This window comes from Necator americanus, chromosome X (assembly GCF_031761385.1).
Source record: "Necator americanus strain Aroian chromosome X, whole genome shotgun sequence".
Classification (NCBI taxonomy): domain Eukaryota; kingdom Metazoa; phylum Nematoda; class Chromadorea; order Rhabditida; family Ancylostomatidae; genus Necator; species Necator americanus.
The window spans coordinates 11,626,422-11,644,570 of NC_087376.1; the positions used below are offsets into that span (position 1 = coordinate 11,626,422).

General features: G+C 41.2%; 5 protein-coding genes across 6 annotated transcripts; 4 read left to right on the forward strand and 1 right to left on the reverse strand.

The window, feature by feature from the left end:
* Window positions 1-2,642: 2,642 nt before the first annotated feature.
* Window positions 2,643-3,380, forward strand: RB195_022450 (uncharacterized protein; the record flags this gene model as incomplete). Its single annotated transcript, XM_064209578.1, has 1 exon — window positions 2,643-3,380. The coding sequence occupies one exon, from the start codon at window positions 2,643-2,645 to the stop codon at window positions 3,378-3,380; it is 738 nt and encodes a 245-aa protein (XP_064065459.1).
* Window positions 3,381-6,130: 2,750 nt separating this feature from the next.
* On the reverse strand, window positions 6,131-7,695 carry RB195_022451 (uncharacterized protein; the record flags this gene model as incomplete). 2 transcript variants are annotated; one of them, XM_064209579.1, is made up of 6 exons in its annotated part: window positions 6,217-6,231; window positions 6,297-6,470; window positions 6,525-6,609; window positions 6,687-6,778; window positions 7,093-7,205; window positions 7,623-7,695. In XM_064209579.1, 6 exons carry the CDS (start codon window positions 7,693-7,695, stop codon window positions 6,217-6,219), a joined length of 552 nt encoding a protein of 183 aa, XP_064065461.1. The 2 variants fall into 2 exon arrangements, with proteins under 2 accessions (XP_064065460.1, XP_064065461.1); XM_064209580.1 differs by lacking the exon at window positions 7,623-7,695 and having other exon boundaries at window positions 6,131-6,231; window positions 6,311-6,470; window positions 7,093-7,197.
* Window positions 7,696-10,843: 3,148 nt separating this feature from the next.
* On the forward strand, window positions 10,844-11,287 carry RB195_022452 (uncharacterized protein; the record flags this gene model as incomplete). The annotated part of the gene is made up of 1 exon (XM_064209581.1): window positions 10,844-11,287. The coding sequence occupies one exon, from the start codon at window positions 10,844-10,846 to the stop codon at window positions 11,285-11,287; it is 444 nt and encodes a 147-aa protein (XP_064065462.1).
* On the forward strand, window positions 11,142-11,609 carry RB195_022453 (uncharacterized protein; the record flags this gene model as incomplete). The annotated part of the gene is made up of 1 exon (XM_064209582.1): window positions 11,142-11,609. One exon carries the CDS (start codon window positions 11,142-11,144, stop codon window positions 11,607-11,609), a length of 468 nt encoding a protein of 155 aa, XP_064065463.1.
* Window positions 11,610-15,023: 3,414 nt separating this feature from the next.
* Window positions 15,024-16,331, forward strand: RB195_022454 (uncharacterized protein; the record flags this gene model as incomplete). Its single annotated transcript, XM_064209583.1, has 1 exon — window positions 15,024-16,331. One exon carries the CDS (start codon window positions 15,024-15,026, stop codon window positions 16,329-16,331), a length of 1,308 nt encoding a protein of 435 aa, XP_064065464.1.
* Window positions 16,332-18,149: the final 1,818 nt, after the last annotated feature.

Sequence of the window (18,149 nt, forward strand, 5' to 3'; positions counted from 1 at the left end):
TATTGATTATTGTTAGGTCGATTGTAGTGTCAGAACACTTGTCTATTATGTTTGGACCGCTTGATAGACACAAACTTTTGTTGTGAGCTTTGTCACATATGGGGCAATCTGTCCAGGAGCAATCAAAATTGTTGTGACTGTTCGAAAAACATTTCCAGCAGAGTTTCTTTTCTCTGACAATATTTCGTTTAATTTGTACTCCTGCAACTGCTCTACAGTAAGCAGAGATGTGATTCTGATTTCTGCAAAACACACACGCTTTGAGTTTCTTCTTATACTCATTGTTGGTGCGTTGTTCTGTTCTTTTCGGTGCTTCACCTTTGAATCTACTTTTCAATCGCGATTCTATGGATTTTTTCGCAGTAATCTCTTTTTCGATTTCCTTCATGACGTCACTTATTTTCACCTCTTCCTGGTTTTGTATAGTTGTCAACACGTTTTTGACAATGTTGTGGGGGAGATTCTCTAGAATTTTTTCGGTCCACATAGCGTCTTGCATGTGGCGTTTGTCTTGATTTGTTTCAGCAGTGTTTGCAGCGACTGAGTCCTGAACTTGATTGGCTTCCTGTGGAAACTAAGAGAAATTTTCTATCTCAGTAAAATTGATTTTTGTGCGAGTTTATTCCGCAGCGATTTGTTTTTCTTTTTGTTCTGATCTCTAGTGAGAGATGGAACTTTAACTGAGTGGTTTTCTCAGTTATTTGAGCTCTTTTTTGGCTCTTGATTTGCCCCGGTCTCTATGGATGAGACGGGGACTTGATCTACTCTGGCCTCTCTGATTGAGACGGGGTTTCTGGAATATTCCAGTTCTTTGAGCTTTTCTTTAGCTCTTGAATTGTCCTGGCCTCTATGGAGACGGGACGCCAATTAGTTTGGCCGATGCACCAAAAGGATGTGTAGTGTCTTTTGTAGAAGGTGGTGGAATGGAATAGTGGGAGGCACTAGCACGGGGTGCGGGACAAGAGGTACCCGTGAGAACCGGCTGACCGCTCCTGACATCCCTTCAGTGCCGGGCGCCTTCGCGTAATTACGGCTGTCGCTCCAGCAGCTAGACATCCTCCACGACCGCCTGAGATCACCCAGACCCTGCCCCCTATTGCTCTCTAATCAACGACGCGCGCGACGGAGTGGGTACTGCGAATTTGGAAGGGACAAGAGTGACAAACGAGTTGGCGCAGCAAGTTCTGATGTACGAATATAGCAAACTGAGCGCGTGCTCTCAAAAATAAGTAGAAAAAGTAGATCCTTCTAACCAGTTAAAAGATATCATCAGGGGCATATCATAGGGTATCAAAGAGTCAAATATATGATGATTGATAAGAGTGATGTGTGTTCTACATTGGCCGCAGTTGAGCAACTTCACACAAATAAAGATTATCCCAAAAAAATGCTGCAGGCAAAAGAATTAGAATAACAAAAGAAAAGAAATGAATACATTTTCATACACCTCATAATTTCACACATTTCACGCCCAAACTGTTCTATATAAATTTATATTATCGAGTTTAATAAGCTGTACACGAGGTTGTTAAACAAATTTATTGGCTAACGTTTCGTATTAAGGAACTTCGAGAGTTGATTAGTTCTAAACAAATAATGTTATCCACAAGTGATAAAGGTGGGGAGTTTGTGGTCATTCCACACCAGCTGGATATTGCAATAACAGAAAGACACTTGCAAGATATCTCACTATATCGTTTATCCTCCGTTAGTGGGTTCATGAAGAAATCCCGTTTTTTAAACGAGCAATGGATTAGGGTAGCAAAACCCGCTGAGTTTCCTCCTCCTTTCATTGCTCGCCTTAAGACCTGCCAACCTGTCCAGTGCTCTATCTCGTAATCAAGACGCACAAACTCCAGTCCAGTAGCGATCTGGCTTCCACTGACCCTGCTACATTCAAAGTAAGACCTATGATTAGTAGTGTAGGGAGTCCTACGGATAGGATATGGTGGTTCCTAAACACAATATTTGCACAAGTATTGAGCCATATACCTGCCCATTTGACAAATACCCGTATGTTCCTAAACCACCTTCGCACAGCACACCTGACAAGAGACTGTGTCATGGAGTCTTTTGACGTCGAAGCCCTGTATACGAATGTATCTAATGATTCTGCGATACAGGCTATGTTCGAACTGCTGAAAGAAAACATAAGAACCATCAATTTACACGGATTGTCAATCTCCCAATTGATGGTTCTTCTCAAGGCGTACCTCGACTGCAATATCTTTAGATGGTCCGGGAATTACTTTGCACAGCTTAGAGGTTTAGCTATGGGGCAGAGATTGGCTCCCACCTTAGCTATTTCATTTATGGCCAAAATTGAAGCACCTGTTCTGGAACTACGTCCATTGTTCTACTCTCGGTACATTGACGATTGTTTTGTCATTTGCGCCACCTAAGCGGAGATGGACAAATGTTTTGGCTTGTTGAACCGACAGTCCGAACACATAAAACTTGCTAGGGAGAAACCACAGGGCAACTGGCTTCCTTTTCTGAACATCCAGGTTTGCATCTCAAACGGTACGTACCAAACGAAATGGTATCGTAAACCCAGTAACAAAAACATCTTGGTTCAATAATTGTTTTCTTTAGTAGAGCCGTACATCTTGGTTCATTTTCTTTCTGCTCATCCATTTCATATGAAGAAAGCTTTGCTTAACAACATGTTCCGCACGGCAAGAACCGTTTGTAGTGGACCTGAGGAGAGAAAGGAATCATTAACTTTGGCTCACGAAATTGCTGTTTCGAATGGCTATGAAGTCCGAACGTCTGAAACGAGACGATACCGAAGTGAACGAGCACGGCAAGTGGAAAACCCCACCACAGATAAGATACCTCTCTGCTTTCCTTACATCTCCGATGAAGTGAGCGCTGCCATTAGGCGGTGTCTGAGGAGAGCAGACTTGGATAGCTCCGTTTCGGTCGTTGAAATACCACCGAACAATTTGAAACGTCAATTAGTTCGGAATCGTTTATACGATACCATCTGTACAACACCGAACTGTATTATTTGTCCCACAGTTAGATCAGGAGACTGCTTGAGATCCGGGGTAATCTACCTGATTTCTTGCACGAACTGTGGCGACGAGTATATCGGTGAAACGGCACGACTGCTATATGTCCGCATCAAAGAGCACGTGAACGGCAGGAATATGTTACGAGGATGGACACCTTTAGGTGCCCATAGAACACAAAGACACGACGGAGCCGATTTTGAAAATAGGGTCCAATTTTTAGCTCACGAATCAAAAACGTTGGCTCGAAAATCGCTGGAAGCATTTTGGATCCAATCCAAAAATGAACCGCAAAGGCGAATGTCTGTCGATAATGCGGGAACTCGCGCCATATCTCGAATGGTTCTTCCTATTCAAATGTAACATTCGAACCATTCGCCTTCGTGATCGACCAGTCAGCGGTCCATGCTAGGTGTCTCCAATCTAAGGTGAGTGTTCGGCGTAGTCGCTAAATTGGTGATTGAAAGTAGGCGTGGAGTTTATCACTTCAGTTGTGGAGAGGTTGTTCGTTTAAATTGTAGATTGAATAGCCCTTTTCGGGCTCTGAAGAAGGCGATACAGCCGAAACGTTAGCCAATAAATTTATTTAACAACCTCGTGTACAACTTATCAAACTCGATAATATAAATTAAACTATGCCGAGGTTCATTGAAAGCCGAACTTTTCAACTGTTCTATATAAACTTGTAGTGCATAAGTATGTGTTTGTCACGATGTCATTCAACGAATTCATGTTCAACTTTCGACTGCAGCAACTATACGCCTAGCAACTTTATTTCCTTATTACTTTGTATGCATTCTTTGAACTCCTTTCTACATTTTGCTTTTTCAAAAGTTTATATGGATATAATGTTTACATGGAGCGCAACTTAAATATTTCAGTACTTCCTCGTACGTTTTATAGAATAAATTTTATATGGTTCTTCAAATTTCTTCCAACAGCGTTTTATCGCTTCATTTGTATCTATTCTCTACATAAAATCAATATGACAGGCTAGGTGTATTAGTGGCAAATAGAGACCTTTGCATCTTCGAGATATACCTTAGGTACAATGTATGTCTGCGAGGCATTATTCGCGCCTCGTTAGTCGTTGGATGCCACTTTTACTCAGCTAGATAAGCAAAAAGAAAGTCCTAGAAAGCAAAAAAACAAAGTTAAAAAATAGTATTACACCGATCAGGGGAAATTCTTTGAAGCATCTTTTGCATTCCAAGAGATGGATGATTAATTTCCATTTAACAAGTCAAAACAGGATATTTTCATTTTCACTCGCATTTTTAAATGGCATATATACAAACCTCTTTCATTTATATTAACTCACAAGTGTACTTATTATAGAGTTTCAAACAACATCTAATATCAGGCACTTTCATTTTCCTTTGATTCTAAAAACACTTCGTAAGAGCAGCAGACGCGGCGAAATGGGCAGGGAGGGTAGTGTGGGAGGGGCGTCAGCGAGACGTAACACAAGAGGAGCAACCAGGCTACTGTAGCGATCACGACGCTGTCAGAAGACGTGCAGTGCAATTAACGACGTTCATTAGCCTCCTGGATATGTTGCGGCACATCATACGGGTACCTCTTGACTGTTCCCCACTAGCACGAATACGCACACTACTCCGGTCAGCTGGCATGCTGCATCTTATATAGTGCACGGTTAAGAGTACAATGAGGACAGTTGGTGCGCTACCTCTTACACAATCGTACTACGACATTGTGTCACGGCAATATATTTGTAACAATGCATTATGAGGATAATGAAATATGGTAGAGGTTCGGCGGCTATTGCCGAACAGATATAATAAACATTCTTCATAGTCTTTGCTCAGTATGCTCAGTATCAGTATGCTACGCTCAGTCTTTCTTTACCCTTCCTCTAATGACTTTAAAGTGAAGGAGTTCTCATTAGGCTTCGCCATGCAAATCTTCACTTCCGCCCCATGCTCTATCTGCGGCGAAGGGTCATTTTTAATTCTGAACCTCTACAAGCATTTCTGCAATATCCACAAATGCTCAAAAGATCAAAAGCGAGAAGTCAAAAACGCTACGAAAAAGCTCATATACGCAGAAGAGATGGAGTGTGATACCCACTTCACTGATCAATGAAAATTAATAGTAGTGTATTATTTTCTGTAATTAGATTGGTGTTGAGCTGACAACGGTTTCTTCCTCTTTTTCATTTTAAATAAAGGCGAAAAATTTCATATATTTCTTCGCGTAATTTCTACATTCGGAGAACTACCAAACTTCAGCATCAAACACTCCTTCGGGTGCCAATATAATGTAGACACAATTTGAAAGTATTACTCGAAGAATAGGAGTTCCTCCTGTTTTCCCTCAGCAGTTATCACAATAATGTTTTAATATAAAATGACGTGAACGACATCATCGTACTGATATTTTATATATATACGTATATATATATACATATATATATATATATATATATATATATGTATATATATATATATATATATATATATATGTATATATATATATATATATATATATATATATATATATATATGTATAAAGTATTTTCCAACTTTCCAACCTTTAACGTCACTTAATTAGCAGAGGACGTAGCTGTTTCTAGCAACATGACAATCTCGCGCTCTAGCGAGAGGATCGCATGACCCATGTAGGCGCGCCGCAACAAGTATCATGAGTTGCGAATATGGATACCGGCAGTCCAATAACTTAAGAATATTTCAGATATAATTTAGATCTAAATAACAAAAGCAAATACAGCAAATGTGACAAAAATACGAATAAGAACTTAGAAGACGAAAAAAATTAGAAAGAAAAGTAAAAAAAAAGAAAACAAACAAAAATGCGGCTAAAATCGATCCGGATGACGTAGCTACGCCACTTTGGCGAATTGCCAAGCAGACGACGCTAAGACGCTGCGAACGGTTAAAGGCATCACCCCACGAAACTGAAGTGGTATGGATTTCAGGTGGAGTATTCGTATACGGGATCGTAGATTATGGAGAGAAAGGTGATTCCGTCTATTTCTCCCTAATTGCCGTAAAAAACGGCCCTGAAGATACGACTTTCGAGTGCTCCGGCTAGCTATCTTCTGCAAGGAATTCGATTGGAGCGCGCAAGCCTTATGCACATGCCGCATCTTCCTTTAGGGGTGATGCCTTTAAAAACCGCGTTGCTCCAGCACGGCTCGTGTGGCTACACTCGTGCTTCATGTCGTTTTGGCCTGATTATACATTAACGTACATGAAAAATAAATATTAAAAAATTGGAAATTGGTATGGAACTAACAGTGACGTGTGTACCATTTGATTTCACTTCATCATAGTAACGAACTTCCATGAAATAGTGGGTTTTTATGGTAGACCAACAGTTGAAAGTAGTCAGAAATCTCATGCCAAGCGATCTTCCGAGCTCTTCCAATTTGCAAAATGTTCTTATGTCGGATGTCTTCATTCTTATTCTCTAGGAGCAGAGAATTCGGCATTCCTTATAAGTCAGTTTTTCTTAATACCTCACCGTCCCTTTGTGGAAAATTTCACCGAGAACATCAAAGTACTCAACACGGAAACCTGGAGGTGAAGATGAAGCTGTCAAGATAGATCTGAAATAGAAACTCACGAAGTAGCTGGCCTCACTTAACTTGAGTTTAAGTTTAGCTATTATGCCTATCTCACTCACCTTATTAGCGACTTTAAATTAGGAACAGCATTTTTACAGTACAGCCTGAAAAGTGTCTTCTCCAGAGGGATATCACACGACTCAAAGGCCTTCTAAAAACTACTTCTTTACATGAGGAAAGCATGAACAAGTGAAGGAACACAAAAATTGTTCTTTATAGCTCAAACAACGTCAACTCGTTCGACTTCAATTAAGAATCATTTGATGTTCATAAACGTGCATCGACCGTACAGTCTTAGTAGAACCTCTCAGTCGACGGCGCTACACCGGCACTAAGCGCACTTCAGAAGAATTGATCAACGCCGTCCACTTTATCGGTCTTATTTTTTAACTCAACAATAAGCTGTAAATCGCAAACTCAACCCTTCTTGCAAAAATATTATCTTTCTGTAGTGCACTGGCTCACCTTAATACACTCTGATAAGTCCGCTGCATCCATACTTTTAGTGAGGATAACCATCAGTTTGGGGCGTGCGTTAACGTGCAAATACGCATGAGTAACAAACTCCATTTGAAGATCTGGAAAGTCTTTCTTGGAATTTCCGGCCAATAGATCAAGACTTCCATGACAGCATATACAACGAACCAAATACACACCGCTATCGTTCCTCAATGGGAAAATTATCACCCAAATCGCCCTTCGACAGAAATACGCATACTCGGCGCATACTTAAACAGACACATACACATCCACAAAAGGACAAAAAAAGTAAAGGTGTCTGACGTTAGGCCATCCCCTAGAGATGCGCTAACGCGTTCATTTCAATTCAAAACCATTTGAGGATCACGAACGCGTGTCTAGCCTATAGAATAACTTGCGGTGGCTAGCCGAGGTGTCAAGTCAGTGTTTTTTAGCCTCCCAACACGTTTAGTATCGACTTATCGAATCCGGAGGGATGAAAGCCATTGATGGCACTAGGGAGGTTTCAAACTAACCATCGATTGTGCAATCACAACGGAACCTCGTAGCGACTGCATTACAACCGCCCTTACATATGCACATATTCATATAAATACGCGCAGTCAAAACATATAAATACGCATGCAAACAGGCGAAAAAAAACGAATAGGTATACATAAGATTGTACGTATACGTATGTATGGCCGGGTGTATATGGTGTTCGGTTGTGGCAGTGCTGTCGTGTCAAATTTGGAAACCATCCGAACCGAAGACAATACGGCCTAGATGCTGCAGAACCCTCAGAAATGGGAAAATTGGGTGCGTACCGTTTGGTATCCGCAGCCTCCGCGACAACCTATCCTTAGGGGAAACGGCTGGCAACGGCTATCGTTAATTGGGCTGCGCTGCAGTCAATAGCGTCAGCAGAGCATTGCGCTGCGTTCGCCTTCCGCCCCGCCCATCACATCGTCCATCTTCGACCCTTATTGTCTAATGAGGTGCGAAACATGCCTCGCAGGAGCATGCTATCTCTGGTATTACTCCTGTACGGACTATCGATCACTTAGAATAGAGATACATCGAAATATTGCACTCGAAATGCCAGAAATAGAAAATAATAGTGTCTTTTGTGTAAAACAAACAAATCGAAGTTTTTACAAACTAATGCAGTATTAAATAAATACAATGCACTAATGCATTAAATACTCTGTATAAATACAAATATATGGTTATATCTTCTATAAAGTTTTTCCAACCACAAATAGGGGGCGGTCGTTAGGTACCCACACCTGCCGCGACAGCCGATCATTAGGAAAAACGACTGGCAACGGCGATCGTTAATTGCGCTGCGCAGCGTTTGCTTCAAGCCCCGCCCATCACATCCTTCATCAGGGACCCTCATCGTCTAATGAGGTGCGAAGCATGCCTCGCAGGAGCACGCTATCTCTGCTATTGCCTCCGTATGGAGTATCGATCGTTTACGTATAAGAATATAGGAAATAATGGTTTTATTTGCGTAAAGCAAAAAAAAAAGATCGAAATTTCACAAACTACTGCAGTATCTTAGAAGGATTTAATAGTCTGTATAAATATAAATCTACATCTATATCTTCTATACAGTTTTTTCAATCACACATCTACATCTTTAAAAAACCAGATTCTCGGTTCTACAGTTTTTAACTTTTATTTTGGAACGTTTTCAATTTTCAGCTAGCTATGTTTGCATTTGCTTTACAAATACAAATTTAAAAAAAAATACAACTTTACAAATTTCCTACGTTGTGGCCTTTTTGTTCTTTGAACCTTAGCAGAAGGCAACTCTATCACGTAATTGCAATACAAACATTGCTCATGACCTCATTGATGTGGTGATGGATGAACGGCTTAGTGATCAAAGCTAGCCCAAGATATGCCTGCTCTAGCCTACCGACAGCCTCTTCTGCAGGCAGTTATCCGGCTGCAGATAATCGGCCGCGGGTATCTAACGATACGCACCCATCACAAATCTACGTCTTCCAACGATCAGGTTCTTGTTTTTACACTTTTAGCATTTATTTTAGAACATTTTCAGCTTCATTTATGTTTTCAGATGTTATTGTTTTATTCTTGTAAAAAAATTTTCTACGTTTTTACTCCACTTTTAGCATCTTCATTTTCTACGTTTTTTTTTCTACGTTGCTAACTTTTATTTTGGAACGTTTTCAGCTCCATGTATGTCTTCTGATGTTATTTTGTTTTTTGTATAAATCATCTACGTTTTCGCTTCATTTTTAGCAATTTCATTTTCTACGTTGGTACGTTGCTGCCATTTTTTTCTTTGAACAGTCCCAGAAGTCAACTCTATTACGTTATTGCAATACGAACACGGCACTTGACCTCTGAGACGTAGTGAATGGGCGTGGCTTAGTGGTCACAGCTAACCTACGATATGCCTGCTGTTAGAAATCAAATTGTCGCAAATGTGGCAGAATGCACAAGCTTTTGCATTTTCAGTTCAAGAAAGACAAGAAGACAAGGTATAACGGCGGTGACGAGTGTGCAATCAAAGCGCCTCCAACAGTTACAAAAAATAGAAAACAGTTACATGAAATAACACTACTACTCGGAATCAATACGGTAACGCCCGCAATAATGGTAATGTCCGCTGCAATTAACAGACAAATCCTCACGCTGCTAATCACGGAAATAACCACACAGTTGAAGGTTTCCAGTGAGAAAAGAAAAGAGCAGGTAGTCATGATGGCTGCCAAAGGAAATGTCTGAAATAATAACATTAGACAGTTCGATAAATAGAGAGCAGACCGCGAAAAAATTTTGTCTTCCAATTCAGAAAACTGAAATCTGCTCAATGTCAGATATAGGGAGAGAAGTATAGTCAGAGATATCGAAAAATACCAAACGAACCCCCTCAAAATCAGCAATTAATTTGGCAAGGCGATCCATTTGACGATTCAAACCAAGTCAGTTATCATTTACGGTTTCTCTTCTATGCGTCTCAATGATGCAGATAAACAGTACCTAGAAGACAATGGAATTTCCATAAATATCCCGGGAGTTCGCGGTGAACATCAGAATCCGCAAATATTAGTCGGTTTAGATAGCTATTACGACCTCATAAATACAGTTGACACTACAACTTTGCCATCTGGACTACGCTTTGCGCATACGATATTCGGACCAACTGTACAGGAGAAAAGGTCAATGAAGTCGCAACGAAAAGCAACAACGCTAACACATTCCCTCAGCCTCCTTCAAAAAGAGAATGAATAAGAGATCTAACAAAAGTTAGTCAAACTGGATGGCTAGAAATATCATTAGAAGAATTTGCTAACTACGAAAACACGTTCGAGTACTTCAAAACCTATTCGAAGTCATTGTCGTTTGAAAACGGCGGTTTAGCCGTACCCTTTCCTTCGAAAGATTATGTCGTCGAACTAGCTGATAATTACGGAGTAGCATACCGTCGGTTGATCTTGTTACAGAAGCAACTATCTAGTAATGGTAGGCAAAGTGAGTGGTACAACAAAATAATGAACGATTATATTCAAAATAGAGCGGTCGAAATAGTCCACGGACAAAACCGAAATTCGGTTGGCATGGAGTATTAGGGTGTTCGGAAAGTATCTGCCGAAAATTTCGCAGTAACGCAGATTTTTCAAGATGTTCTGGAAGTTCCCGTTTTAAATATATTATATAAGGACACTACCGCTTGTGTACACATATCTGGCTCCCTCTTCCTTGCCTATTTCATCCTATAATGGCCGAATATTCCACCCATATTCGACACGTACTCCTTTACGAGTTCGAATCTGGCCACCCCGCTGCTGAAGCCCATCGAAACTTAAGTCAAGTATTCGGCACTAAAGCCCCTTCTGAGCGGTCTGTGCGCACCTGGTTCCAGCGCTTCAAACCCGGAAATAAGAAACTCGAAGATGAGCCTCGCTCAGCGACTGCAATATCGTTCGACGAACTGAAGAATCTGGCGGAGCAGCATCCATATGAAGGTGTGCGGTATTTTGCTGCCAGTCTTGGCTGTTCGCTGTCCACCGTGAGCAATGGACTGCGATCTCTCGGAATGGTGTCAGTGGCTCCCACATGCATTGACCGACGGCAACCGCCAAAAACGCCTGTACATCTGCACTCAGCTGCTCTCCAGAAACCGCAGATTCGACTGGCTGGACGCCATTGTCACTGGAGATGAAAAATGGGTCCTCTACGTCAACCACGCCCACAAATGTGCGTGGTGCGCTGGCGATGAAATACCGGATCCTTTCGTGAAATTTGAAATCCATGAGAAGAAGGTCATGCTGAGCGTCTGGTGGGGAGTTCATGGAATCTACCGTTTCGAACTGCTGCCGGACAACATGACAGATACTGCCGAGGTCTGCTGCGCTCAACTGCAAAGACTGGCCGACGAGATCCGCAAGGAGCACCCGAAGCTCGGCATCGTTCACCTGCTGCACGATAACGCGCGCCCTCACATCGCGAAGAAGACTTCCCAGAAAGTTCTGGAGCTCGGATGAGAAATTCTGCTGCACCCACCTTACAGCCCGGACCTGACCCCAAGCGACTACCACCTCTTCCGATCGCTTCAGTATCACCTGGAAGAGAAGCGCTACGATGATCGTGACCACTTCGAAAATGACCTTCGGGCTTCCTTCGCCTCCAAGTCGCCGGAGTTCTACTCCAAAGGAATCCGTGATCTTGTGAGACGTTGGCAGAAGGTTGTCGATGTTGATGGAGATTATGTCGTCGAATAATAAAATGTTGTTAAAAAGTTGTGTTGTTTTGAAATTTTGCCGTATTTCGGCAGATACTTTCCGAACACCCTAATACATGCACATTCCGGATAGTGCTTGGTATTTCCTCTAAGAGAGTCGGACAGCTCCCGCTGAATGTTGTGATCTGCACGGTAGAATCCTTCGGGAACAAAATTCATGATGTTCTAGTCGCAAGTAGAACCAGTAAAATCATTTTTCTGTGCGATTCCGAAGCGGCTTTCACGCAAATCAGATTAGTGGAAGATCATAAAGATCTGTGTCGCTTTCTATAGTTGAAACACATAAATAGGCCTCGGAATCAAGATAACGTATCAAAACAACAACACAAATCCAACCGTTTTCCCTCTGGGAGCACGTCTGCAACAGGTACTCCGAACATGGTTATTTTGGCGTATTTAACCATGAGAGTACTCTGCTTTCACTGGAGATTACGAAACACATTTATGTGAACAGCATTCTCAACAGCATGTGTCGACATAAAAGATGAAGCATCACAAAAATATGCTGCGTCGAAGAAGATTTTCAGTGAAATGGGTATGAATTTGCGAGAATATATTTCTGCCTCAACATAAGTAAACGGAGTTATTCCAGAAGAGGTTAGAGTGCCAGCAGGCAACGTAAAACTTCTTGGCGTCAAATATTACACCACTTCAAACGAAGTTGTGATGGAAATAACAATTTCACACAAAGAACAATTAACAAAACATGATACTTTAAGCCAAATAAATTCGATTTATGATCCTATAGGCCTTGGAAGCCCACTGATCATCAAGCTTAAGTCTCTAATGAGAGGAATGTATGATACGGAGATAGAATGGAAACAATACGTTCCGCAAGAACTCTGTATCGAATGGAATTCTGTGATACAAGAGATAAACAATGGGTGTATAAGAGTCTGTCAACCTTTCCTACGTTCTCTTACGATGGCGTTTTGTGACACCGGCAAAATGGAAATATCAACATGCGCATAGCTGAAGCGTGAGAACACTAATGAAGTCAGTTCACTGATTAGTTGAAAGAGCAAGCTAACACTAAAAAGGATCCGGCGGGCTATCCCACTTGGAATTGTTGGCTTTTTCTGGGTGAGAAGACCCAGGCAAACGTGTCAGCAAAACCATCACGCTCAATTATATAATTAGCTCGTTTCTCTCGCTAAAAAGAGGTTTTCGAACATTTTCAGGTGTTGGAAAATTACTGTTGTGCTGGGTGAAAATGTATAATTATACCAGGTCAACAACGATTACGCTCTATGTACTCTCTGCCTATACAACTGCAGATACCATTACTGTGGACGATATGGACATCTTTGAGAGACTCAGTCTAAGAGCTATACACGAAAACATTAATGCGCAAAGTTGCAAAAAAAGATTTCCAAATCAAAAAATTGTCAGAGGCGAAAAAGGTGCCGTTCAATACCAGTTACGCATTCAAGACGTCAGTCCAGCATGTGATGCAAAAATGCCTATTTTCATTCTAAATTACTCGGAACTAGTCAAGCTAATAATTGGTTACCTATATTATGAAAACACACACTGCGATAAGGAGCAGGCATACCATTAGCACTGAAAAGACAGCGTTTCTGGACACCATGGCCATCTAGAGTCATTAAGAAATATTTACACACTTGCATTACGTGTAAAAATGTCACGAATTGCCATATGGAGCACCGGAGATGCCACCATTACCAACAGATCAGGTAATAATAACCAAACCTTTTGCAAAGTATTTGTTGGATGCGACTATATGGAACCATTTGAGTCAGACAGAAAATTGCACAAAGTTATGTTTTCGTAAAGTTTTTTTGTACACATGTCTTACTACCAGGGCTCTCCATCTTGAATTGGTCGAGAATTTGTCAACTGGTGCATTTTTAAGCAGCTTTATCCGTCTTACATCTCGAAGAGGTCCCAAACCTTATCCGAACTGATTGCCAAATGAATTCTAAGCTAGGAGCAAAAGTGGTGATCAGTGTTTGAAAATCTGTTCTTGAAAAATGAGGAAAATGGTAATTCTGTGATGAGCTGCAGTGCCTCATATGGCATAAAGTGGATTTTCACGCCTCACCATGGATGGGAGATGCATTTGAAAGAATGGTCGGCTCCGTGAAGCGATGTTTTCAAAGACGCATCGTGCGTGAAAAATTATCATTTGAACAAGTTACTACGGTAATATCAATTAAGCGATATTTAACGCTTGTCGTTGACAAAAGTGTGTGCGTGAGTTGTATAGCTCACGATAATTTGGGATTTTATACCTAAAAAAAAAGAAACGGTAGTTCAGTGGTAATGTTTATCAAAAAGAAGCAATGGAACTATAATTGCCGGCCTGCTCTGACTGGTGCAAAAACAACATTACATACAAGCGCGCCGCCTCCTTGACATATGGTTGCCAAGGAAGGGACAGTATGACAACAAACATTTCGGATCATCAATTGTCGTGTTCCGAGATCGGAGCAAAAAGTAAGTACAACGATTATGATGAAATACCGATAAGACCTATTAATTTCCCACAATCAAGTCTAAACTACTCTATTCCAAGCACACATTTACAGTGCGGTAACAGCAATACGTCATATTTTCAGGAGTTGCTTCAGACGGATGCGCAAGCCCATAAAGCGTAAAAGTTTTCGAAAAAGATCGTCACAATATTTTGGGAGCGATGAAACAAAGAATATCTCACATTTTTGAGAAATATCCAAAGAGTGCTGCTAAAACAACCACGGCATGTGACGAATACACCGCAAATTGGAGAAATCGTACTTGTTGAGCAAGAATTTCTACAATTTGCGGTAATCGGTAATCGGGTAACTGGACGTACGCCAAAGCACTTCAGACAATACCAAGTCAGGATGGTCATGTAATATCAGCGAAACTCCTTACGCCAAACAAAAGAGTTATCCAAGGGCCATTCAACAAGTTGTATCCCTTAGAAATACGTAGTTCTGTGGGAGACTCACATCTGGAACTCGAAAAAGACTCCACTTCTGAGCGGGAGATACACCAGAAAGAAAGAGTAGATTCAGCAGAATCATCTTCCCGCAGAACTCGTCCAACTAGACAATCGAAAACACATGCCTTAAAAGTCATCCAAGAATTTGAAAGAAGCCTTGACCGACCTTCTACTTCTTCAAGTAGACAGATATCCACATATCTGCTGATGGCTATGTTGGCATTATCAACTATATGTCCAGTGACAGCGACAGCACATGAGAACAACTCAATAAAGTGCAACGAAAGAAGAGTAGAAATAGTGCCTCCTTCATCAAGATTTGAGCTTTGCATCAACGCAATGTGCAGAATTATGTCTAACGTATCGAAATCGTATATATTTGAATTGGAAAAATCATCATTAGATGAAAATAGCACGATTACGTTACGCTCTGAATGGGAGAGCTCAGTGGTCTTCTCGACTATGCAGTGCGAACCACCAGACTTTTGCGAAAAATCGGCCTTGCTGATGAGCAAAGATCTTATAGGTAATCCTCACTGTTGGCCACTTGGAGCCATAATCACCTTAACAGTGTTAGTTTACCTTTCGATCAATAGCATCATGTTGATTATATGGTTAATTAAATGCACACGAAATGCAAAACGGAAAGGAACTCCGAATTCCACATCCGAAGAAGAAACAATTCCAATGAGAACATTCAATCCACATCCGATCAATATACCGTCCGCCTTGTTGATTTGTGTCGCACTCTTGGCACTAGCAAGCAAGGTAATTACTTGCCAGCATGGATATATGAGGCATAGTGTAGAGGTAGTCTGCGAAAATCGCGGAAACTGCACTTATAATTACAACGAGGAAGTTCTATTCAATAGAATCAACTCCAATCCTTGTATTCAGCTTAATCATGCTAACAAAACGATCGGACTTATAAAGATACGTTCGAGACCAATGAAACTGTCCTGTTCCAAAGTTTCATTATTCTTCACTAGAGAGACGAAACTCAAGATCTACCACACAACGAGATGCTCACAAATGGACTCTTGCACTCAGTCTAAGTGCAGTAGAATTAGGCTGGACGAAGTAATTCCTGAGTTCAAAAGATCATCTCCATATCCAGGATACTCAATTTGTGGTAGCACATGCGGCGGTATAGCATGCGGTTGCTTCCTACCATTTCCAGCATGTACTTTTCTGAGGATTGCTCATGTTCCGAAGAAGACGCAGACTGTCTTTGAAGTAGTAAGTTGCATGGAATGGCAACCAGTAATCCAAATTGACGTCGATTTCATGCTTTATAATAAAGGAAAGCTGAAATCTTTCAGTTTACAACCTTATGTTACACAAAAGTATGATGAACTGTCACTGACAGTCATTTCTTTGCAAAAACCTCATTCTCCATTGATGGACAAAAGATTCGCTGTAACCCCAATGGAGGCTATGATGCTACCAGATCATTATCAACTTCCTGTTGAATGCGAGTCAGAAGCATCTGCTCTCGATGCTCTTGTGAACTGAACAAATCGCATGATCTGTTCTTGCGAAAATATGAAAGCACCGCAAACATGTCAGTGTCCACATGATTCACTCCAAAATTTGAGGAAAGAAGTGTCAAATGTAATGCCCATACGCACTCCGTTCACAGAAATCTTCAGTGATAGCAAAGAAATCTATGCGCTCTCCAAGCAAGGAGAGGTCACTCTCGCAATAGAATCCAATTTGCTTATTGGCGGCACTGAGTTCATAATCAATCAACCATGTGAGATCTCCGTTCGTGGGGTCAAAGGGTGCTACAGCTGTAGCGAAGGCGCAAGAATCGATTTCCTTTGCAAGTCATCAATAAACTCGTGGGTTACAGTACAGTGCGAGAATCACGTTTTCCCCATTGAATGCGGCCCAACAAATACTTCCGTGCAAGTTATTTTAGACTTCAAATATTCGGTAGTATCACAAGTGTGCCACACATCATGTGATGGCAAGAATGTTACCTTTGATCTACAGGGAACACTCTTGTACCATCCAAGAAGCAAGAGAAATTTGCTCTCGCAGACAGAAGTGCAAGAGCTACATGCAAAGAATTCATTATTTAATTTTGATCTGCCTGATCTAAATGCACTAATGAATACCATAAAAATGCACTGGCATATAGCCCTTACCGCTTGCACCACATTGGCTTTAGCCACTGGTTTGACGTACTTATTCGGACCCACAATGGTCTTAATAATAGCCAAAATAACGCGCTCACTAACAGCCAGCATAATCAAATTCGCTTGGAGAATGGTTTGCTTGGTACTGAACCTATTTGGCAAGATCACTGCGTGGATAATTTGCAATTACAGGCAATAATCAAGCTCGAATCATACACCATATCATCGTAATAAGCACATTTAGTGATAAAAGAAAAATAAAAACTCAAAAAAGAGTACTAATTCTACTAGTAAGCCTCCGCCGCCCAAGGCCGCACATTCGAATAATAGGATGTGTCAGCTCCTGGAAAGGATCAACTACGAATTCTCGTAGTTGATTCTCGGATTCCGAATAACGACGCCAACGCCAACGAGCCGCGATGGAACGATGCCGATGCTATCTCCAACAAACTGCAATGGAACGACTCCACCGCCGCCGCCGACTCCAACCAGCTGCAGTCGAATGAAGCAAATAGTGAAACCTATCGTCCGGTGATCATTGGCATTTGACTCGTTTCAATAATTTTAATTGTGTGGCCCGGAGTGTCCTGACATTTGTATCAGGACCCGAATTCTGCGTTGTTATGCTATAATTTTGGCGCTGTATCATATATCCATCATACAAATATTCGGCATTGTAAAGAGTTATATTTTGACGGTCATCTTATCAAGATGACCGCCCACGAAGTTTGTTTATTCTACGATTGCTCATTATGGCTAATTTGTTAACGACCGCCCATAACGGGCTCATTCCGGTGTTTCATGGCTCCCAGTGAGCACATCGCTTTCGCCTATCAATAACTTCTTCGCCTATCAATATCGTCTTTGCCTGTCAATAAATTAGTATACTACTACCACTGAACCACCTGTACTCTGAGGCAACGGCCTTATCGCTTTACTAATAGGGCATAAAGAAGGATCCGTATAAATCCTTCGCGCCATCACAGGGTCTAATGCAGAGGATATCAGTTATGATATATATATATATATATATATATATATGTATATATATATATATATATATATATATATATATATAGATTTGAGATGGGGCTGCTACCTGCTCGTGGTGGCAAGGCGTGAAGACAGCATACAACGTGTCTGACGTGGTGACGAAATCCGCGAGAAAAACTAAGGATGGGGTTGTAGA